Source organism: Capricornis sumatraensis, chromosome 1, assembly GCF_032405125.1.
Source record: "Capricornis sumatraensis isolate serow.1 chromosome 1, serow.2, whole genome shotgun sequence".
NCBI classification, from domain to species: Eukaryota; Metazoa; Chordata; class Mammalia; order Artiodactyla; family Bovidae; genus Capricornis; species Capricornis sumatraensis.
This window is the reverse complement of record NC_091069.1, coordinates 142,131,506-142,156,681: the sequence shown is the minus strand read 5'-3', so window position 1 is coordinate 142,156,681 and position 25,176 is coordinate 142,131,506. Positions and strand designations below refer to the sequence as shown.

The following is a 25,176-nucleotide window of genomic DNA, read 5'->3' as shown; positions in this document are numbered from 1 at the left end:
ATTTTGGCCAACCCAATTCATGCTGAATGACTACTACATTTCTCAACTCATGCAAAAATATAGAGAAGAAAACAAAGATGTGAAACCAGAAAAAAAATTATTTAAATTCTATTACCTGGAAGTAAATAGATTTAAATATTATTTCCTAATAGCATTTTTCCTAGGTTTAAATATTTTTGTCAAAATATGATTATTTTGTCAAAAATTAATGTATTTTTAAAAATAACTCTTTACTTAATTGAGGAGAAGCCACAGAATGACCCAAACTAAAAAATATGCCTGACCTAAGTATCTACTCTATTATATTACTTTAATTTGAAGTGAATTTTTCTTATTTACCTGATAGTTTTCAAACTGTGTTATAGTTTTTATTTGTATCTAAGCAATTATAAATGAACTCTATTGCAACACTACTTACAATGGCCAAGATATGGAAGCAACTTAAGTGTCCATAATTAGATGAATGAATAATGTATGGTATCTGTATACAGTCAAATACTACTCAGCCATAAGAAAGAATGAAATCTTGTCATTTGTGACAACATGAATGGACAAAGAGTGTATTATTCTAAGTGAAATAAGACATACAGAGAGAGACACATACTGCATGATTTCATTTATATGTGAAAGTTAAAAAAAACAAAATATATGAACAGAACTAAGCAAAGACTAATAGAGTTTTGCCAAGAAAATGCATTGGTCATAGCAAACACCCTCTTCCAACAACACAAGAGAAGACTCTACACAAGGACATCACCAGATAGTCTACACCGAAATCAGATTGATTATATTCTTTGCAGCCAAAGATGGAGAAGGTCTATACAGTCAACAAAAACAAGACCAGGAGCTGACTGTGGCTCAGATCATGAACTGCTTATTACCAAATTCAGACCGAAATTGAAGAAAATAGGGAAAACCACTAGACCATTCAGGTATGACCTAAATCAAATCCCTTATGATTATACAGTGGAAGTGAGAAATAGATTTAAGGGACTAGATGTGATAGACAGAGTGCCTGATGAACTATGGAAGGAGGTTCATGACATCGTACAGGAGACAGGGATCAAGACCATTCCCATGGAAAAGAAATGCAAAAAAGCAAAATGGCTGTCTGGGGAGGCCTTACAAATAGCTGTGAAAAGAAGAGACGTGAAAAGCAAAGGAGATATCTGAATGCAGAGTTCCAAAGAATAGCAAGAAGAGATAAGAAAGCCTTCCTTAGCGATCAATGCAAAGAAATAGGGGCAAACAACAAAATGGGAAAGACTAGAGATCTCTTAAAGAAAATTAGAGATACCAAGGGAACATCTCATGCAAAGATGGGCTCAATAAAGGACAGAAATGGTATGGACCTAAGAGAAGCATAAGATATTAAGAAGAGGTGGCAGGAATATATGGAAGAACTGTGCAAAAAAGATCTTCACAACCCAGATAATCATGATGGTGTGATCACTCACCTAGAGCCAGACATCCTGGAATGTGAAGTCAAGTGGGCCTTAGAAAGCGTCACCACAAACAAAGCTAGTGGAGGTGATGGAATTCCAATTGAGCTATTTCAAATCCTAAAAAATGATGCCTTGAAAGTGATGCATTCAATATGCCAGCATATTTGGAAAACTCAGCAGTGGCCACAGGACTGGAAAAGGTCAGTTTTCATTCCAATCCCAAAGAAATGCAATGCCAAAGGATGCTCAAACTACTGCACAATTGCACTCATCTCACATGCTAGTAAAGTAATGCTCAAAATTCTCCAAGCTAGGCTTCAGCAATACGTGAACTGTGAACTTCCAGATGTTCAAGCTGGTTTTAGAACAGGCAGAGGAACCAGAGATCAAATTGCCAACATCCGTTGGATCATGGAAAAAGCAAGAGAGTTCCAGAAAATCATCTCTTTCTGCTTTATTGACTTTTTTCTGCTTTATTGACCAAAGCCTTTGACTGTGTGGATCACAAGAAACTGTGGAAAATTCCAAAAGAGATGGGAATATCAGAGCACCTGACCTGCCTCTTGAGAAATCTGTATGCAGATCAGGAAGCAGCAGTTAGAACTGGACATGGAACAACAGACTGGTTCCAAATAGGAAAAGGAGTACGTCAAGGCTGTATATTGTCACCCTGCTTATTTAACTTCTATGCAGAGTACATCATGAGAAACGCTGGCTGGAAGAAGCACAAGCTGGAATCAAGATTGCTGGGAGAAATATCAATAACCTCAGATATGCAGATGACACCACCCTTATGGCAGAAAGTGAAGAGGAACTAAAAAGCCTCTTGATGAAAGTGAAAGAGGAGAGCAAAAAAGTTGGCTTAAAGCTCAACATTCAGAAAACTAAGATCATGGCATTTGGTCCCATCACTTCATGGGAAATAGATGGGGAATCAGTGGAAACAGTGTCAGACTTTATTTTTGGGGGCTCCAAAATCACTGCAGATGGTGATTGCAGCCATGAAATTAAAAGATGCTTACTCCTTGGAAGAAAAGTTAGTGACCAACCTAGATAGCTTATTGAAAAGCAGAGACATTACTTTGCCAAAAAAAGGTCCAGCTAGTCAAGGCTATGGTTTTTCCAGTGGTCATGTATGGATGTGAGAGTTGGACTGTGAAGAAAGCTGAGCACTGAAGAATTGATGCTTTTGAACTGTGGTGTTGGGGAAGACTCTTGAGAGTCCCTTGGACTGCAAGGAGATCCAATCAGTCCATTCTAAAGTAGATCAGCCCTGGGATTTCTTTGGAAGAAATGATGCTAAAGCTGAAGCTCCAGTACTTTGGCCACCTCATGTGAAGAGTTGATTCATTGGAAATGACTCTGATGCTGGGAGGGATTGGGGGCAGGAGGAGAAGGGGACAACAGAGGATGAGATGGCTGGATGGCATCACGGACTCTATGGACATGAATCAAGGCAAACTCCGGGAGTTGGTCATGGACAGAGAGGCCTGGCGTGCTGCGATTCATGGGGTCACAGAGAGTCAGACACGACTGAGAGACTTAACTGAACTGAACTGAAGCAGAAACAGAGTCATAATACAGAGAACGAACAAGTGGGTACCAGAGGGAAGGCGAGTGGAGAGAGGAGAGAAATAGGTGAGGGAGATTAGGAGGTACAAAGTTCAGTTACAAAGTAAGTCATGGGTATGAAATATATAGTATGGGAAATATGGTCAATAGTATGTAGTATTTTGTATGGTAACAGATGGCAAACAGATTTATCAATGTGATCATTTTGAAATGCATAGAAATATTAAATCACTATGTTGTATACCAGGAACTAACATAGTGTTATAGGTCAACTGTCCTTCAAAAACTAACAAAACATAGTAAAAGAGATATGACTTGAGGATACTAGAGGTGGGGGTTAGGGGAAAGAGAAACTGGTTGAAGGTAGGGCTTCCCTGGTGGCTCAGACAGTAAAGAATCTGTTTGCAATGCTGGAGACCTGGCTTCGATCCCTGGGTTGGGAAGATCCCCTAGAAGAGGGAATGGCAGCCCCCTCTATTATTCTTGCCTGGAGAATCCCCATGGATAGAAAAGCCTTGTGAGCTATAGTCCAAGAGGTTGCAAAGAGACATCACTGAGTGACTGAGCACAGCACAACACAGTTAAAATGTACAAACTTCCAGTTATAAAATAAATAAATAGTAGGAGCATAATGTACAACATGATAAAGAATTCACGCTACTATTTGTTATATATGAAAGTTGTTAAAAATGTAAATCTAAAGAGTTCTCATCACAAGGGAAATTCTTTCTATTTCTTTAATATTATATCTATAAGGGATGATGGATGTTCAGTAAACCTATTGTGGTAAACATTTCATTATGAATTGATATTTAAGTCAAATCATAATGTTGTACACCTTAAACTTATACAGTGCTATATATCAATTGTATCTCAGTAAAAGTGGAAGAAAAAGATTTTAAATCAATCAACTCTAGAAACATAATGCATGTGCCAGCTTAAAATGTTAGAGGAATTTTTTAAGCCTTCAAAATAATAAAAACAATGACAAGAACAAAAACAAAACCTCTAGACAAAAAATGAATTTTAAAACTTAAAATCAATAAGAAATGCACAAAGGAAATGGTCAACATTATTTAGTTCATGTGCAAAACATTATTTATGCCAATGTCTAAAACAAATGTAAAGGACAGAAAAATTAAAAAAATTTAACCATAAAACGATGGAAACAATGAAAATTATTATTCTTAATATATATTAAAATCACTAATTTATAATAAAATAAATATTAAGTAAAAAGGCAAATATAACATTTCATTAACAAAACAATAAATACGTATAGCTAATGTAAATATGCAAAAACAGCATATTAGCAATAAAATATGAATTAAATTAATAAAATGTTATTGTCTTAAGAGACAAATAGAGCTAAGTGATTAAACTTTAGTTTATTAATGCCCCTGAGAATGCAGCAAAAGTGTAAGTTTTATTTTACTAACTCTATTTTGAAGTTGTGGAACAGGATCAGTCACATTATGAGGATGTCTTCCCAGTTAACAATCCTTCTGTCCCTCATTGTCTACAAATGCCTGAAAGTGTTCAGGGCAAACCAATCCACTCACAAGTGTGAACAGAGGGAACCATGTTGTTCTTTCGGAACACCACAAAAGCCATGGCCAGTCAGACTGTTTCTCTCATAAATGTAGATTGAGAAATAGAAGAGTAATCTTTTGGTTAAAAGTTTAAGGTATGATCTGGAGATCTGTGTGGTGGCCACACACAGGCTGTGGTTTAAAGAGTGAGAAAGTGAGAGACACAGAGTAAAGCAAAGAGGAGCGTCAGAGAGACGTTGCAGATGACTTTCATTTCCTCTTCAGTCTCTCCCTGTGGCCCGGCCTCTGTGAGTTCTAAGAAACCTCTGTGTTACTTAATAACAGATGACTATTTTTTGTTCAATTTGATCCTGATATTTGAAAGAAACCAAATCATAATAGAACAAATTGTTTGAAAAGCAGCTTGAAAGACAAGCCACAGGCTGAGAAAAGACATACCTGATAATGGATTGTTATCCAAAATACATAATGAACCCTTAAAATTCAACGAAAGGAATGGTAAATTAAGAAAACAGTGAAATACTACTGCATATCTATAAGAACGGTCAAAATCCAAAATACTGGCAACACTGAATGCTGGTGAGGATGTAGAGCAACAAGAACTCTCATCATTGCTGGTGGAAATAAAAAGTGGTACAGCCATTTTGGAAAACAGTTTGTCAGTTTCTTACAAAATTACACATATTCTTACCATACAATCCAGCGATCTTGCTCCTTGGTATGTACACTAAAGAGTTGAAAACTTAATGTCCACACAAAATCTTGCACACAGGTGTTTACAGTGAAAGTGAAAGTCTCTCAGTCATGTCCGACTCTTTGCGACACCATGTACTATAGAGCCCATGGAATTCTCCAGGCCAGAATACTGGAGTGGGTAGCCTTTCCCTTTTCCAAAGGATCTTCCCAACACAAGGATCGAACCCAGGTCTCCTGCATTGTAGGCAGATTCTTTATCTGCTGAGCCACAAGGGAAGCCCGGTATTTATAGTAGCCATATTCATCAGGCTTCCCATGTGGCTCAGCTGGTAAAGAACACGCCTGCAGTGAAAGAAACACAGGGGATGCAGGTTCAATCTCTGGGTCAGGAAGATTCCCTAGAGGAGGGTCATGGCAATCCACTCCAGTATTCTTGCCTGGAGAATGCCATGGACAGAGGACCCTGGTGGGCTATAGCCCATAGGGTAGCAAAGAGCCGGACACAGCTGAAGCAACTGAGCATACACATTCATAATCATCCAAACTTGGAAGTAACGAGATGTCCTTCAGCAGGTTAACAGATAAACTGCGGTACATCCACACAATGGAATATTATTCAGAGCTAAAGAGAAAGGATCTACAAACCCTAAAAAGATCTAGGGGAAACACAAATGCATATTACCAAGTGAAAGAAGCCAATGTGAAAACTCTACATACTGTATGAATCCAAACACCTGTCATTCTGAAAAGACAGAACTATGGAGATCAGTGGGGCCAGGGGTTAGGAAGAAGGGAAGAATCATAGGCCAAGCAAAGGGAGCATTTTTAGAGCAGTGAAACTATTCTGTATGATTCTACAATAGTTGATACAGGTCATTAAACATTTGTTCAAGCTAGTAGAAGACACAGGAGTGAACTTCATATAAGCTGTGGACTTTGGGTGATAATGATGTATCATTATCAGTTGTAACAAATCAGTTACAACAAATCAGTTCATCAGTTGTAACAAATATATCACTCTGGTGCAAGATATTGATATTGAGGAGGACTGTGCGTATGTGGAGGCAGAGTGCATACAAGAACCTTTAGTACTTTCTGCTCCACTTTGCTGTGAACCTAAAAGTGTCCTTTTAAAAATCTTTTGTTTTTATAGCAATTTGAGACTGTTTTCAAGAACTTTAAAAATATCATAGGGGAAACCCATAATTCCATTTCTAAGAACCCATCCTGAATGATGGATATTCAAAACAAGTCTACAGATAAGTTATAAAAATGCATTGCGTAAAAAAACATATTTTGGACAAAGAGTTAATTGCATTGTTGTGTGTGTGTGTGTGTGTGTGTGTGTGTGTGTGTGTGTATATATATATATATATATATATATATATATGTCAGAGAAGGCAGTGGCACCCCACTCCAGTACTCTTGCCTGGAGAATCCCAGGGATGGGGGAGCCTGGTGGGCTGCTGTCTATGGGGTCATACAGAGTCGGACACGACTGAAGTGACTTAGCAGCATGTATATAAGTGGCGCTAGTGGTAAAGAACCTGCCTGCCAATGCAGGAGACTTAAGAGATGTAGGTTTGATCCCTGGGTTGGGAATATCCCTTGGAGGAGGGCACGGCAGCCCACTCCAGTATTCTTGCCTGAGAAATCCCATGGACAGAGGAGCCTGGTGGGCTACAGTCCATAGGATCACAAAGAGTTGGATATAACTGAAGCAACTTGACACACACATATAGAAGTGAAAAGCAAAAAGCAATACAAACAATAAAGAAATAAAGATGTAGACAGCTGGCTAAATTGTGATAGATTTATGTAGTTCAATAATCAGCAAAAGGAAAACTGTTTACAAAAGATGATTCAAAAATCTGATAAATTAATAATTTACAGTGCTAAGTAAAGATTATAATGGGAACATCTATTTCCTGGCTATACACTATTTTAACTCTACACTATTTTAACTCTAACAGTGTGGTTTCCACTTCATAGCACAAATAGTCAAAAAGTAAGAAATCATTACTAAAGAAATGATGTGTGAAATTGCAATTTTAGAATATTAGGTAGCATGGCAAATACTGGTGAAGTCCTTCATTGCTGTTTCAGGCAAGCTTTACAGTGCTCGTCTTTATTGTTGGGTTGCTATAATTTACTGATATATTCCAATGACCTAAACTATAGAAAAATTGTTAGGAGAAATTTTAAAGTGCTATTCTTTCTAAATACCATTTAGTTTAATTTTTAAACTAAATTTTCTTAGCAAATTCTCTTTATAAAAATTTTCTTAAATTTTTAAAAATTAAAATGTATTTCAAATACATTTTTGTATATGTGAAGTCTAAAAATTACAAGAATTCTGCAAGAGTAAAATAAATACTTGATTACTTGTAACCTTCTTCTCTCATTAGTGAAGACTAATGGAACTTAAAAGAGAATTCAGAATGAAAAATATGCCATTTTAGAACAAATATTTTTCACACAATATCTAATGACCTTTTTTCTACAAAATAATTGGTTAATGATAAAGCATTCAAATTTCAATTTTTGAAAGCGTATTCTCATCAACGTTAATATTAAATTTAGCATGAAGCAACCAATTCCAAGTTAAACATTCTGTGATATAAAATTTCAAAAGAATTGAATGGAGCATAAGTTCCTACTTATGTCAATAATATCTATGTTTGTCAGGTTACATCTCATCCCTATATCGTCCCTAGTATACATTCTAAAGATAGTATTGCAGTCATTTATTTATATGTAGAAACCATGATCATTGTGAAATTGTCATACAGATAATTATCATCAAAACAATTATTTATAGTATTTTTTTTCATAGTCTTATAATGTCAATATACTTTGTGTGGAAAGTTTGTGCCCATTGAAGGTTCTGGAGCAGAATGGCTAAGATCAGAGGCTCTGGCAGAATTAAGCTCAGTTAGAATGGTACAGATCTCACAAAGATGCTGTGAAATTTGCTGACATAACTGTGGAAAGTGACTAGAACAGTGTTGCCATCTAGTAAGAGTTCACTAAGTGAGTACATCTGGTTGAGCAAATTGAAATCAAGAGAGAGATACTGTCGCTCATGTTCATCTTGTCTACAAATGACTCCAACTTTAATATTTTATCATTTCCTATTTATGATATAGGAAAAGTTCAATTGTTCTTACAGTTTTTCAGGATTGCACTGTGTATGAATCAGTAGTCAGTAATATAGTCATTCTCACATTTAGTCTTCTATGCTTCTTTTTAAAGACTCTGCTTCTTAAAATTGTGTCCTGTACTTTTATATTATTTTTCAGATTTAATGAAGTCATCAGAAAAAAGGGAAAAACAAATCTCATACATATACATTCGTCATTGTGTTCGTAGCAAAGAGGCACCCGGTATCTTTCAATTCATTGCAGCATTATTTCTTTGAGGGACACTTTTTTATTTTTAAGTTCTTGATTCCTTTCTAAAAGGTCTGAATCACTAAAGTCGTCAAATTAAGTTTCAGATTTCTCCTTTGCCTTCATTCCCTACCCAAGAACCAGCTTCCCCTCTTGGGCATGGATTGTGTTTGGGTAAGAAGGAAGACTGTCCAGATTGATAAAGCAATACCCCTGGGAAAAGATGATTAACATGTATAAAGGGATTTCCCTGCAGTTATAAATACCAGCGTGCACTCTCTTGGTGCTTCAGAGCCTCCCTGATGTATATATGCAGGTAGTGAGATTTGAAACGGCCCTTTGAGATGGTAATATAATAAAACTGACTTGAGGAGTGGCACCTCTTCTCCGTTTTCTATTCTTTTGTGGGAATGAGTTGCCAACCTTTTACTTCGACTGATAGCTTTATACCTCTGAATTCTGAGTCTTCTGCAACTCTGCCTCTGATAATGCATCCCAGTGCTGCGGAGTGCCTACCAGTCTCCAACCACGCCACCAACGTGATGTCCACAGGTACTAACTTTATAACGGTCTACATGTGGCTGCGCCTTAAGATGTCAGGATGGGTGCTTTGAATCTTGTTAGTTTAGAATCTCATTTTTTAAAAAAATTTAATGTGTATTAAGTTCAATATTCAGGATATTAAAGAAGCCAAAATGCCTAAGAAAATATTCAAAAAATATTAGCAAGTGTAGTAATTTCAAGTATTGTTGATTTTATTATAAAAATCTGTCTTCTATATAAGTAAACAGTGAGTCTGAAAACTATTTCTATGCAAACATGTATGGATAAAGAGTAAAACTAAAGAAATAATGTAAAATAATTTAAAAGGTGATTTTTTTTCATCTTAGAGATTTATTTGGTTTTTAGATTACATTTATTACCATGTCTAAAAAATGCTGTACACCTCATAGTAAACACAACTGAATGATTCCTAATACCAACAACAGTGGGTTTCAAAGAATGAAATAATTAGATGTTTAAATACACTTGACTCAGATGGTAAAGAATCTGCCTACAATGCAGGAGACCCAGGTCTGATCCCTGGGTCAGGAAGATCCCATGGAGAAGAGAATGGCAACCCACTCCACTATTCTTGCCTGGAGAAGTCCAAGTACAGAGGAGCCTGGCAGGTTACAGTCCATGGGGTCGCAGAGTCGGACACAATTGAATGACTCACACTTTCACTTTAAATACACTTAACTTCTTTAGAATAGCTAAAAACTCAGAAATCAAGTCTAGAGGCAGTATAATATTTATTTGTTTATTTTTAAAACTTTTTATTTTATATTGGAGTACAGCCGGTTAGTCATGTTTTGATATTTTCAGATGGATAGCAGAGGAATTTAGCCAGACATATACTATATCTATTTATACCCAAACTCCCCTCTCATCTAAGCTAGAGGCAATATAATATTTAGAACCCATGAACTGATTTGAATTTTTTCAAAATTTAGTTCTGAAGAGATTTCAACCATTAACCAAGCTTTTATATTTTCTTATATAACTTTCGTAGATGAAACTTAAAATTAATTCAAATATATTGTCTCAAACACAACCAAGCAAATAAGTATGTTTTGTTAATGTGTCCACTTTTTACTCAGTAACAAAGGGTTTTGATTAATAAACAATGTCTTGGGTAAATGTCTGTTAAATAACACTTTTCACTTGTAAAGCAATCTAAATATGAACTAAATTTTATAAATTTAAAAATCAATTTGAGTTGATACATTTATATGCCAATTTAAAATATTTTAGCCTTAGATTTTGTTAAAATTAAGCAGCTTTGAAAGTTATATGTAAGTTTGGTATTAATCTTCAACAGAATTTTCAAGTATCTGAAGATCATATATCTAGATTTTGGGAAAATTCCTAATATAGAGATGTTTTTTATCTACTGAAGAGTCTCAGAATTTAATTAAACATATATTGATGCAAATATCCTCAAACATGGTTTTAAAAAATTGTAACAAAGTATTTTTACAAAGAGGTGTGGTATAAGTAAATTTAAACAATTATCACATATTGTTGTATTGTTCAGTCATTAAGTCATGTCCAACTCTTTACAACCCCATGGACTGTAGCATGCCAGACCTCCCTGTCCTTCCCTATCTCCTGGAGTCTTCCCATACAATTATCACATAGCTAATTGTGTATTTTAAATAATGGACATTTAAATAGATTGAGAATGAGACGGATAACGCATTGTTTGCATAATATACTGTATGTGGATAGTATTTGGCTAGAATAAAAATTGGAATTGAGGTTAAAATTAAGCAGGTTTAAGCTCAAAACCCTATTTACTTTAAAATAAATAAAATTAAATAAATAATGTATCTAGTAAATTAGTTTCTCATTTATACGACTTCCCCAAATCAGCAAAACAAAAGGAATTTAAACCTTGGAAGTAAAAAAAAATCATAATTAGTAAAAATGTCCTAAATGGCTATTGTTATTGTTTTAAATAGCAATAGCATTGATTTTATAATTTCTCCATCAAATTGTAATCATATAGATCTAATTGTCTAGGTAAAGAATTAGAAATGATTATAATGAGGGGGAAATGGCAACCCACTCCCGTGTTTTTGCCTGGAGAATCCCAGGGACGGGGGAGCCTGGTGGGCTGCCGTCTATGGGGTCGCACAGAGTCGGACACGACTGAAGCGACTTAGCAGCAGCAGCAGCATAATGAGAGAAGCAGTTGGATATTCAATGCGTTTCATGTTTGTTTAGTTTTGGAATGTGTAGAAATCATAACACAAAATGACTTCAGTTCTATGTGTCAGTTGTAAAATGAAAATTTATACAGATACTTTAAAATATTAAAAATGAGTTATAGTTAGAGAAAATGTTTTACTTTATGTCTTTAATTGATAGAGTACATATTTTCAAAAAGGACTATAAATATCTTCTAATATCATATTATTCAAGAAGATACAATTATATTTTGAAAATCCACCACTCTATTCAGGATATAATGGGGAAAAATAAAAAATAAGATACATAAGACAACATTGATTAGTGGTTTTATTGTTAGTAGTTCATTGTGATTCAAGTTGAAAGCTTGATAAAAGTTAAATAATTCAAATTTAATTTCAAACTACACCTCAATTCAGTGATACTTGTAGCTATTTATACATGAAGTTAAATTATATGCTGGATTCAACCTTTATAAACCTCTAGTTTGACCAGCTTCATCATTAGAATTATTCAATTAATTGTGTGCATGCAGAAAATCTACAAGTTCATGGTTTCAATACCAGGCTAAATACATTGTACATTGTCACAGAGTTTTTGTAAGCCTCTGAATTTAATGGAGTTTTATGATCATACCCAATAAAAGGCTAGTGGCTCTGCCACTTCCTCTTTGATGGAAGAAATTTGTTAGGTGAATAAGCAGAAGTAAAAGTAAACACAGATGAAGAGTTGATTTCTGCATTCATTGCTCCAGAAAGAGACAATTTTATAGTACCATGTTATATGAGAATTTTAAGAGACAATCCTCTGGTCAGTTCTTTGCAATGTCTACATTGGGTGAAACCTGCAAAAATTCTGCAGCTTCTGGTTGTGTGCGTGTGCTCACTCAGTCATGTCCGACACTTGGCAACCTCATGGACTGTAGCCCACCAGGGTTAAAACTGGTCAGTTACGCAACTCAGAGCACTGGATATAATTAATGAAGGCTTTAGTCCACTGTGATGATTCATGAACTCATTACTTGGGAAAATTTTCAACCCCTAGTTTTAGCATACTCATCAGAGAACTGCCCCCAAATGAGAACAAATTATTGGCATATAACTTTAAGAATAGCATAAATGTGTACTTTTGAAATGAAACGAATGTGTCTTGAATCCTCATACATTTTCTTACCAGTCCCGTCTATTTTGTCTTTGATCCAAACTCCTAAATGTTTGTGCACATGTTTTGTGGTGACAACATTGGGAAACACAGCAACAGGACTTCATTATTCTGTTCCTTCCTGTCATTATGGAAACCAGTCATCGACCTATGGCGTGATGGCAGGTAAGAAAAATTGTCTTTACATGTAAGATTGAGTTTGGGGACGCTTGGATGCATTTTCTGGGTCAAAGGGAATCTTGACCAGAGTGTATCATGAAATTCAGATCTCCTAACCTTAGAAATTGCTGCTAAATCCACCACTTACTATAATGGTCCCTGATCTGTGACACCTTCAGAGATCATAATGATTATACCTGATCACTGCTGTTCTCCACAAGTCTGAAATGAACTGCTATGCTTCTTAACTCCTGTGTTTGCTTTGTATGATTTTTATTCTAATTCTCTGTTGCCAAACTGCTAATTGTCACTTTTTTATGCCATTGGTGGGCTTGCCTCCAGTGATAATAAGGTAGCTTTATGTAACTATTTAAATTTAAAAGTAAATTAACTAAAATAAGGTCAGATTTAAAATTCCTCAGTTGCCAACAGTAAGCAAGTCAGCAAAATCTTTAAATGACCACTTCATTGCCCGCCTCCATACCAACAGGGTTAATGATTATGAGGTACGGAACTTAATAGTCATTTCCCTTGAGATTTTGGCTGTTCCTTCGGTTCCTGAATTTAAAATAAAACAGGAAAGTGTTTAATAATCTTTTGCGGCTACCAAAGCAGACAGACTAACTTATAGAGCATTTTCCTCATCACAGTATTTCTTTTGGCCATTTGGTCTATAAAGATAAATAAGACATTGAAGGCTAAGAGAGATTTGCAGCTGCTTTAGCAATAGTTGAATCTTTGGCAGCCCTGTCTGAGATGCTCTGAGTCTTGGATAAGATTGAAATAGTATAAGTTACATACTTATTTCCCTCTGGATAAAGAAAGCATCACTAGATCAAGATAAACTATCTTGTTTGTTGACACTTAAATGAAGGTATTGTTAGCAAATTTCTTAAGGAAAAGAAAATCTGGCCTAAGAGATCCACTCATCACAAAATTTATGACTTAATTTTAGACTATGGCTGTACAGTAATTTTTTTGTGCACAGAAATTATTCAGAAATCTCTTAATCTTTTATTTCTGCAGCAAGAAATAATTTCAGTGACAATAAACTACTAATGTTCTATGTGAAAAATATAAATGTGTGTGTGCATGCTTCTATGATAGTTGTTATCTAAATAGGTAATTTAAAAAATCAAACATAGATTTATGCCTATATATTTGAAATTAAATTGAACAAATAATTTATTTCACCAACCTTTAATTTCTAAAAATTTCTCAGATTAACACTAAATAAAACATTAAAACTTTAAAATGAGATATTACAGAACAAATTAGCTTTCCCTACATTCTGTTAGAAAGCATTCTGAACAAACTCATATCCTCACCTTTATGATGAAGTGAAAACTGATGTTCTTAATGTTACCTTTAAATCCTAATGTCTCTCTTCAATAATTAAAAAATAAGGAAAGTCATATTTTTCTTCCTCTGTGAAAACGGATCATTTATGATTTGTGTACTTAGCTGTTAATCAGTTTCCATGGTTAATGAGAGGATCTCTCATTGAAGATGAACTACTTTCATTATAAAAATAGTAGAATAATGTGCATTTAGCCACTAGCGCTCTGGTCAAATGCTTTCTGTGGCCTCCACCACACTTGGATTACAGAGACAAGAAATGACGAGCTCATAGACACGCGCTACTCTTTCTTGGAGGAGAGAGTCCTTGCTGTTCCTTCACAGTAATTCCGAGGAACCCAGGTGCAAATTAAGTCATCTCTGCACCCTGCAAGGGGCAGCAATGAGTGGAGGTTAGCCATCAGACCAAACACTGTGAGATGTAGGTAGAACACCAGATCTAGGTAGAAGCTGCTGAGTTCCACAGCTGGCCTGAGAAATCTGACATCCCTCCGGTTTCCAGGGTTGCAGATAACAAGCCCAGGTTCACAATGAGAGTCCACAGGCAACTCAGGTTGTGCTGGTCCAGGTTTCCTCAGCAGGCCCTCAGCAAACTCTCATCTTCACTAAAAGTTAAAAAGGAGAGGTCTTTGGAAAAACCTTTTAAAATGATTCAAAGCCTTGGTTGATGATAATAACAAAAAAAATTGATGTCCTAAGCTTTGGAGGTATTGCTGTAGTCTTAACCCAAAGTTACATATATTTTGTCGCTGAAAGAAAAATTCACCATGGCAAACATAGAGATTATATTTGAATATTTTTGAGAGGGAGATAATTAAAATGTGATGTGCTTTGTAATTTGTTACAATGTCACTATTTTGACATATATTCAGTATTAGCCTTTGCATCACAGCAGATTAAATCTCAGAGAATCTGAACCTTTCCGCTGTCATCCCCAGAGAAGCTACACAAATTGAGTTATAAAACACAGGGATTCAGAAGTATTCAGGAATTCAGAAAAGGTTTAAAATACACAAGAGAAACCTGGTAATGTCATTCGAATTTTCTGAGAAGTCTCAGGCATTCATCAAATCAGCCACTTCCACACAATCCACAGAAGCATCTAATCACCAACAATGAAGATGCATTGTCACATACTCCATATAAAAGAGAAGCTGCAGAAAGAGCCATATTTCAAAGGGTGTGAAATTGCTTTATTTGAATATGGTTATTTTATCCCTATACTCTGATGCTTATATTTAGTCTGAGCATTTCATTAAACCAATAACCCACTGGAAAGCAAGAGCTACGGCTCATATTTTAAGCTAAGGTTGGTAGGAAGGATTCTAATCATCAGATGAATCCTCTGTGCCTCATAGTCCAAGTGTGGGGATATCAAAGAGAATGATTGGTGGGGTGAAATGAATTAGCCACACCAGGAACTAATTATAAATCTCGTTCAAATGAGCATCTCAAAGTGTTAGTCTCTTCACATCCAAGTTGAGATGGGTACCATACATAGCTCTATCGGAGTTGAGTTGTGGCAGCTTTCTACCAACTCAGCCTGGTTTTCTCCTTGATCTTCTCTTCAGATACATTCGTAGTTAAATTTCTTCTTCTGTCTCTTCTCTCCTAAGTACTTAAATAATTCAACAGCCTACAGGATGGATGATAGGAAAGAGGGAATTACAAATACTATTCAAAATTCTCTTCTAGATAAACACAAAAGAAAACTAATAACAAAAACCTTTCAAAATTCTGATTTCTGGGTATACAAGGTGGTGTCTGTTCTCATTTGTAAAGCTGGGTGAAAGTTGGAAAGCAAACTTAATGAGCTGTGTACCTTGTCCACTATCCTGTGTAAACTGGGCCAATCAGCTACATTGTAATGATTGCTAAACCCAGCAAGGTTATGTGTCATAATGGCCACCCAAGATGTACAGTAAGAGTCCTTGATTAAAAATTGACCTTAAGAGGAAAGCAAAATAGCTGATATTGGAAAATTATTCAAGGAGATGAATGCTCTTTTTTAATGAGATGTAGATAATACGAATAAAGGATGAGTATAGCTGAAAAGTGTCTTTTGCACCTGGGCTAGGACAAAAGGTACCAGAAATATGTTTCACATTTACATAGGAAAACAGTCTACTTTGGAGGCCATCTCTTCATTCTTGTCTTTTTTCTATTTCCTTTTTTCTTTTTTGTTTTATTTAGTTTTATTTTTGCCTCACTTATTCTGGATGTGTTGACACTAAGGGAAGAAGTAATTCTGACCATCTTTTGCCTCTGGATCATGAAAGGCGCCTGCAGTAGCATGGACACTGTGTATTTTCCTTAAATTATGTAGCATCTGTCTCAACTTCACAACTCAAAAGCCGCCACAGGCAATCTGTAATCAAATGGCCATGGCTGTGCTCCAAATCAACCTAATTTACAGAACTAGGCAGAAGACCTGTTTATATGTGGATAGGATGTAGCAATGCACAAACGAGAAAAAAATCACAATTCAAATTTATGATTTGTTTCACATTGTCATGCATGAACGTAAAAAAAGAAAATAAATGGAAATATTTAAATGAACTTTGCTGTGCATATCTACAGCAAGGTGGGGGTATTTTACTGTGTCCTTCTGCTTCCCCTGTCTGCTCTTTTAAAGCTTCTAGCCCACAACCTCAGAGATGTTGTCAGTTAGCATCTAGCTGAGCCACGTGCTGCAGAAAAGCAGTCTGTCCCCTATCATGGGACCTTGAATCAGGTGCCTGTAAGGCGCGCTGGACCTCAGCTTCCCATCATCTGCTTTCAAAGACTTAACCTCTGTTCGTCTCCCTCCTCTGCTGTCCAGAAGTCCGTGCAGAGCCGTTCAGAGAGGCTATGGCGGATTAATCTGCAGAGTGGAAATCCATCTTGGACTGTAAAGAATGTACAAACCCTTCCAAGCTATTTAGGTGTGCACTTGTTCTAGGCTTATAGACAAGTTTGGTTTATCAGTGTTTTGGAAAATATTCATGAAACTTCTGCGGCACACAACTTTCTGCATCTTGTCTCTCCGTGCTCAAACCCCGACTTCTTAATATTCCAGGCTTTAGAAAAACCTTTTAAAATACCTTGTCACATATACCATACCAATCAAATCCCATTTTTCCCCAAATATAGAATCATATAATAGAAATCAGTTTGTCTGACTGTGCTTGTGACTGTCCCAAATTTCTGTTTAACATTAGCTTCAGGAAAACTGTGTCCCTGTGGATAATTGTGGATACTTTCAGTTAATGAAAAATAAAGCAGCACACATTGTGTTTTCCTTTCTCCTCTGGATGCCAAACTTTTAAACATGGTATTTCTTGTGTACTCTTTATGGACTCATGTTCAAATTTATTTTCTAAATGTCCATTTCTCCAGAGTATTTATAATGTATACACTAGCTTTAAATCTTTCCATAGAGATGGCACACTTCCAATATTTTAGTAAATACTTACACTACTTTCGTTTGAAAGCATCTTTTGTTTGAACGCATCTTTTGTTTCAAAGCATTTGTTTAATGTGGCCAAATATATTTAAGATGCCGAATCCTTGAGTCATTTGATTTCCCTGAGTACAGATTACCTGAAAAATGAACTGATTATTGATGCAGCTTATTGCGGTGTTCACTGGGCTTCACTTCTAGTTTCAATTGTATAGTGAATTCATCTTAGCACCCAAGGAAAGTTATTTGTTTTTATATGGATTTTAAATTGTGGATTAAAAAAATACACATTTTTTTCCTCTGAAAATAAAGCAAAAGTCCTTAGATAAATATTAAGTAAATGTTAACATAAAGGTGATAAATTTTTTTATATACTAGTATTTTACTTAACTAGTAGAAATCTAAAACTAATATTAGGCCAAAAATAAGCTTTGTTAAAATGTAACAAACATTTTAAAAATTGAATTTTGTAATAAATTAAAAATTGATAAAATTGTTTTTTAAAATTTTATCTGGTCTATTCAATGTACCACCCACTAAAGCAAAAAGTGGATTATTAACAACAACAACAAAAAAAAACTGGATAGTTTTGATTTTTGAAAGTAATATGAATTGCTTTAGACAGAAATAGTTTCTTTTTGTACATTTTTTATAGCTGTGAAACAGCTAAACTTATTTCATGATATTTTGCTTAATTTCTCACTTGTATGTTTTTTTTTTTTTCAGAAAAATAATAGTCTACTGGATAGGGGTACACGTCAAAATTATATTTTCTCATATAAATAATATGAGCCAACAATTTACTGGCTTGCAATTTTTCTTTGCTCATTACATATTGATATATTAATTTAAGATTTATATACTCTGGCAAAATACACTATTACTCATGTCTGATTTCTGACTGTATTTATAGAGAAATTATAAATAGCATAAAACTGATGTATTTTTTAGTACGTTTCTAAGAATGATTACTGCCTATATTCTATAGTCATTTAAATTTAATTTATACTCATAAGAAAAATGATTAATTATTGAATATTTTATTTATATCAAAATGTCTTCGTTATACCCATGTCATTTAATATAAAGTGAAATTCTTAGGAATAAAAATGTAACATACTGCTGAAGAAAACAGAAATAAAATGTGTGGGAATTTAGCTTATACCATCCTGTCACCCATATTCCCTGACTGAGACAGTCTCCTCTTTCCAAGTGAAGAATGAAATCTAGAAGCAATTAAACAATTAAATCATGTAGTTTTTTGAGATTTCTCATTTAACTAACTCAATGGATTCAGTGCTCCATCATTTATGAGGGATTATGTATCATATCTAGAATTGCACCCTTCCTTGACACTTACTTTTTCTTCTTAAATAGTAATCAAGAAATGATTCCATCATAGTATATGTTTTGCAAGAATCTTGTTGCAGACCTTCTAATAGATCTTTAAAAGTTACTTTTTGTCAACATCCATCGTTACCATTAAATCTATTTAAACCTTATTAATGTATTTTGTGTTCTCATAATTTTCTTTTTACCTGCCTTTACCTAATTAAGCATTTACTGATAAAACATTGGATTTCTTAATGCTGTAATATCAATTTTTCAATGCTATAAAAATTTCCCAGCATAGCACTTAACATACACCTTGATTATAATTAAGAAAATAGAGATCAAAATATACATTCTGGTAGAGTTGAACCTCAGATTCACAGTAACAGATGAATAGATTTTTGTTTGTTTGTTTTTGGGGAGCCAGGCTGAATTGCATAACCAGGAATCAAACCCAGGCCCCCTCTACTGGAAGGATGAAGTCTTAACCACTGGACCGCAAGGGAAGTCCCTAGATGTCTTTTAAGAGAAAAACATTGATGGAAAACTCACACTGTTTTGAAATTTGCTTATTTCTATTTAAATTATTTGCAAGTCCCTGTTTCTTTCCTTTGGCTTTGCATTATCTTTGTTTTCGCTGCTCCCAGGAAGGTGGAAAAAAGTGATCCCATTTATACTAAGCTACACTGACTTCTACTTCAGAAAACTGAATGTCAGGTAACCTTTTAGAACTGAGACTGGCCTTCACAGAACAATCTGATGGGCCAAAATTTTCCATGTAGCAAAATGAGGGATAATTACAAATGGTGCTTTTCTTGTTGTTACAGGGAGCTTAACCCCTTGTCTTTATAAGTTTCCTGACCACACGCTGAGTCATGGTTTTCCTCCCATGCATCAGCCTCTCCTTTCAGAGGATCCCACTGCCGCTGATTTCAAGCAGGAGCTCAGGCGGAAAAGCAAATTGATTGAAGAGCCAATAGACATGGATTCTCCAGAAATTCGAGAACTTGAAAAGTTTGCCAATGAGTTTAAAGTGAGAAGAATTAAGCTAGGTAGGTGCTTGTTAACAGCTGTGGGACACACAACCCCATCTGCAAAGTCTTACGCTATTACTGTTTCGTGTCTTACACGCTGCTCAGAAATCCAAGACAATTCTCATTCTACATCTCTACTGTGGATGTAAGTTACTTGAATTATGAAAACCTACAGAAACCTTCACTTCCTTCTAAATTCTTAGCAGCCAAAATGTATAGATTTCTAAATTAATGGTCTCTTTTTCAAACATAAGTTCAGAAATACCTTTGTTTTATTTGAATTAATACCTTTGTGTGATTCAAAGGCTAAAAAGCTGTGTGAATTGTATCCCTCTGCTTATCCTTCCTGTTTATCAATGTTATTAGTTTCTGTGTATCCTTCTATTCTATGCATATTCATATAAGCCAATTCATATATTTCTTCATATAGATGTTTTTCATTTGACTATTTTGGAGAGCTTTCAGTATTAGTTTTTTAGAGAACTCTTCTTTTTAATGCATCTCTCAATTCCATTTTATGAATATATTACCAGTCTCCTATTGATGGAATTTAGATGGTCTTCAATCTTATGTTACTGAAGACAATGATGCAAGGATTAACTTCATAAATAGCATTTTGCACCTATAAAAATATATGTGTAGGGAAATTTTGTTAAAAGCAAAATTGCTTGATTGAAGAATATGTGTATTTGTAATTTCAATAGATGTCAAATTGGTCTCTATGTAAGTTCTAACAAGTCTTATTGCCACCATGAGTATCTCCTTTGCCACTCTTCAGAATATGAATTCTGTTAAGGCAGAAGTTTTTTGTTTTTATTTCCTTTAGCTTTCTCCTTAATGGCATGTCCTCAGCACTTGGAACAGTGACTGGCATATAGAATAAAAAATAGTTATTGAAGGGAAAAGATGCTATTAATCTTTTGGACCTTTGCAAATCAGTTAGATGAAAGTAGTAGTTTCATTTTAAATTTCCCTTATGAGTGAAGAGTGAAAGAAGTTCTTTCATGTGTTGGACAGGCATTTGTAATTCCTTTTCTGTGAGCCATCTGTTCATAGCCTTTGCTCGCTTTCTAGGGTGAAGTGTTTTTAATATAAATAATCATAATAATTAACCTTGATTTAAATGCATGAAATATATTTTTAATGGATTGAACTCATAGTACAAACTTCTGCATTTGTGGACTGAGCCATTGGTAACTTTTAATGATATCAATTGATGGGCATCATATGTAATCATTTTATGCATACAGGTATATAGCCTTGGGCCCTGAATTAATATGTAGTTACTATTTGTCATAAACACAGCAGTAGGCATCTTTATAACATTTATTTTCAATTTACTTTTTATATGACTGTGAGTGTTTCAAATTCTACATTGATGACATTTATCAACTTATATTCTGAGAATGTTTGAGACAATCTATGAAAACTTTTTGCCTGGAGATAGAAGCATTACCAAATGATATAATAAATGCTTGGTGATATACATAAAATGTTGTGTGACCAAAGTCTCATAATAAACATGCTTTTAGGGAAAGTAAACACAGTTCTTAGTTTTATTTGGTAACTTCAACATGTTGAATTTTTCACTCTTACAGTTGAGATAAAAATATTTGTGATATATCACCATATATTTTACATATTATATTTTAATATCTATAGATTTTGAGCATATTTCAACAGATGCCTAATAATAATGATTAGAGAGAAATTTTAAATGTCTTCTAAAGTGTGTGTTAAGGATTCCCTCATAGAACAGCTGGTAAAAAATCCACCTGCAATGCAGGAGGTCCCAGTTCAACTCCTGGGTCAGGAAGATCCGTTGGAGAGGGGATAGGCTACCCATTCCAGTATTCTTCAGCTTCCCAGTGGCTCAGCTGGTAAAGAATCTGCCTGCTCTGCAAGCGATCTGGGTTCAGTCCCTGGATTGGCAAGATCCCCTGGAGATGAGAACAGCTACCCACTCCAGTATTCTGGCCTGGAGAATTCCATGTACTGTATAGTCCATGGGGTTGCAAAGAATGGTCTGGCTACATTTATATTAGGTTATAAAAATGATTCATGTATAATTACTACCGTATATAGCACAGTGGCAAAAAAAAATACTGGATACATTAAAAAGAATCATTTCACTACTTTACACCTATGCTATATTGTCTAGAAACATTTCTTATATATTTTTGCAAAGTGTGTATAACACATTTATCCAATTTGGCTAAATATGAATGGCAGATGTTCCTATCTGAATTCTTTTGACTTCTAAAGTATTAACTTATTAACTAGAAGGAATTTTTTAAAATACCAGGCAATTCTACACTGAGTAACATTACTGTTATTCTAAATTGCCAACAAATATATTGTTAAAAGCAATATTTAATAGTTGACAAAGATACATACACACATTTACACAATAGTGGACCAAAATCAGTGTTTCTTGCAAAACTGAAGCTGATGGCCTTTGTTGTTCTTTCACAGGATACACCCAGACAAATGTTGGGGAAGCTCTGGCAGCTGTGCATGGCTCTGAATTCAGTCAAACAACTATCTGCCGATTTGAAAACCTGCAGCTCAGCTTCAAGAATGCATGCAAACTAAAAGCAATATTATCCAAATGGCTGGAGGAAGCTGAGCAAGTAGGAGGTACAAAAGCTGTGTTTCTGGAAACAGTGATATTTTAACCTGAAAACAATGGTTTCCCTTGGTTGAATTTGTGCTAAAGCGAGAGGTTTGAAGTTTGGTTTGATTTTTCTCTTTGACATGAAAAATAAGTATCTTGTTTCATCACACTATAAAGAAAAGCAAGGCCAGTGAAAGTGTAGAAATAAAGGTATTGAGAAGGTAAATAATCAGAGAATAAAATATATAGGGAAAGTTTCTACACAATGTGGCAAAGGTGTAAAGTGGTGAAATGATTCTTTTTAATGTATCCAGGTTTTTTCCTGCTGTGCTATATACTGTAGTAATTATTCATGAATCATTTTTATAACCTAATATAAGTGTAGCCAGACCATTCGCACACACCATTCTTTCTAGTGAATAACAAGCAATTGCTAGATGAACAATTTAATGTGATAAAATTATTTACTTATATTAATGTCAAGGCTGGCTAAAGAGCAAGGTTTGATAGCGTTTAGAGCAACTGTTTCAACAAAGATAGCGTATGATTTAAAGACAACTGTTAATATTTATAAAGTTAGTATTTTTTTTCTGTGTTAACATTTTAACCTAGGGCTTTTAATCTAAAATGATGATAATTCTATTTTGTATTGTTTTATAAAGAAACTTTAAATCCAAATCTGATAGTTAAAAAAAAAAACCTGCTTTGTTTTTGTAATTATTCACTGTTTTTGCAACACAGCTTTATACAATGAGAAAGTTGGTGCAAATGAAAGAAAAAGGAAACGGAGAACAACTATCAGGTATACTTTTGAGATATTAAAAGTTAGTGGAGAAGAAAATGATATTTTAAAATGGAATGAGCATTTGAGTATAATATAGGTTCAATATAACATGAAAATGAATAGAGCCAATTGAGAAAATAAGATAGGTGAAAAAACACAACATTCAATATAGTACTGCTGAGAAACAGCTGGAAATTTAAAATTTGATGGAAAAAATATGTATTGTTTGATTCAAGAACAGTTTTGCTCTGCAGGTTTTGGATAAAACAGAAGCTGTACAATCACAGCTAAAAAGAATGACTGTTTCTACTGTCGGTTTAGACGTAAGTCTTGCTTCAGGAAAGACCCCATGGACTGTAGCCTACAGGCTCCTCCGTCCATGGGATTTTCCAGGCAAGAATACTGGAGTAGGTTGCCATTTCCTTCTCCAGGAGATCTTCCCGACGAAGGGATTGAACTCGGATCTTCCACATTGTAGGCAGATGCTTTACCATCTGAACCACCAGGGAAGTCAATATGTTATCTATGTTATTACAAATTAACAAAACTGGTCACTAGTATTTTAGTTGCTTAAAGTTCAAAGTGACTTCTAGCATTTCAAGCCAGATTGTTCATTTATCTTTTTGTAGTTTCCATGAGGTTCATGGAGGAATTGCTAAAATACAGGTTTTGTTTTGGTTGGTTAGTTGTACACTAAACACTTCAATAACCTGAGTTCTGGGGGGACATTTAGAAACGCATACAGAATTATTTTCTTCTCAGTAAGTCAGTGCCCTCTTGTGGCAGAAAGTGGGTAAACAATGTCTGGGTTGCCTTCCTTAATTTCTTCCTGTGACTCTGGTAAAAGGAACCTACATGAGACAAGCATCTAAATGTTCAAAAAAAACTTCACATTTATTATTGTTGAAGAGCTTGGAAGGTGTTTTCAGAGTCTTTAGGTTTCCTTTTTACGTTAATGTTAATACTAATGTTTAGGAAATTTAACCTAACTTGATTTCGATCATCTCCCTTCTTCTTTTCTGCCAACTCCCCACCTCCCAGTATTGCTGCTAAAGACGCCCTGGAGAGACACTTTGGAGAACAGAATAAGCCTTCCTCTCAGGAGATCCTGAGAATGGCTGAAGAACTAAACCTGGAGAAAGAAGTGGTGAGGGTTTGGTTTTGTAACCGAAGACAGAGAGAAAAACGGGTGAAAACAAGCCTGAATCAGAGTTTATTTACTATTTCTAAGGAGCATCTTGAATGCAGATAGGCTCTCCTATTGTGTAAGAGCGAGCTTGTCTGCTTTTCATTCCTTTCTCTTCTCCAGCCAAAGTAGAAATTAGTTATTTGGTTAGCTTCAAAACGTCACATCCGTAATTTTTGCAGAAGTGTTTGTCTTCTACTTTAAAAACAAATACAATTTAAATTATGTTGATGAATTATTCTCAGAAGGCACATTGTACATTTTAAGCCAAAAACTAATAGGATTAAAACAATGATTCTGTCCCTCTCACTATATCTTTCCCTCTATGTCTCCCTAACACACACACACACACACACACACATACACACAGAAGTATGCACATGTGGTCTTTTAGTTTAAAGATTCTTTTTGCAAAGGCTGTATATCTGCTTTTTAATATTTTAGTCAGTTCTGTCACATAAAGAATATCAGTGGAGAAGATCCAATTAGAAAATTCCTTACCTGATGCCCTGCTTGCCATCAATTTTAATAGTTTGTTTGAACTAAAAGTTTTGCACTTAAGAACCAGAGGTGCCTTAGAATTTAATTATTGCATTTAGGAATGAATCTTAATCAGAAGTGAAACCTTTGAAGTAATAATTAGGGCACAGAGCCCAAAGAAGTGTTTCAAAAGAAATTTGTAGAAATATTAATTTATGATCTTTTTAT

At 35.0% G+C, this 25,176-nt stretch overlaps 1 protein-coding gene across 2 annotated transcripts; it reads left to right on the top strand.

Annotated features, from left to right (window-relative positions):
- The first annotated feature begins 9,068 nt into the window (after window positions 1-9,068).
- On the top strand, window positions 9,069-24,534 carry POU1F1 (POU class 1 homeobox 1). Of its 2 annotated transcripts, none has more exons than XM_068976066.1 (6): window positions 9,069-9,210; window positions 12,649-12,720; window positions 19,675-19,899; window positions 22,357-22,521; window positions 23,240-23,300; window positions 24,324-24,534. In XM_068976066.1, exons 1-6 carry the CDS (start codon window positions 9,069-9,071, stop codon window positions 24,532-24,534), a joined length of 876 nt encoding a protein of 291 aa, XP_068832167.1. The 2 variants fall into 2 exon arrangements, with proteins under 2 accessions (XP_068832167.1, XP_068832162.1); XM_068976061.1 differs by having other exon boundaries at window positions 12,571-12,720.
- Window positions 24,535-25,176: the final 642 nt, after the last annotated feature.

Coding starts and splice junctions, on each gene's coding strand:
- POU1F1 (XM_068976061.1), top strand. CDS start 9,069: ATGAGTTGCCAACCTTTTACTTCGACTGATAGCTTTATACCTCTGAAT. Junction 9,211..12,570: donor CACCAACGTGATGTCCACAG/GTACTAACTTTA, acceptor TTTTCTTACCAG/TCCCGTCTATTTTGTCTTTG. Junction 23,301..24,323: donor AAACGGAGAACAACTATCAG/GTATACTTTTGA, acceptor CCCACCTCCCAG/TATTGCTGCTAAAGACGCCC.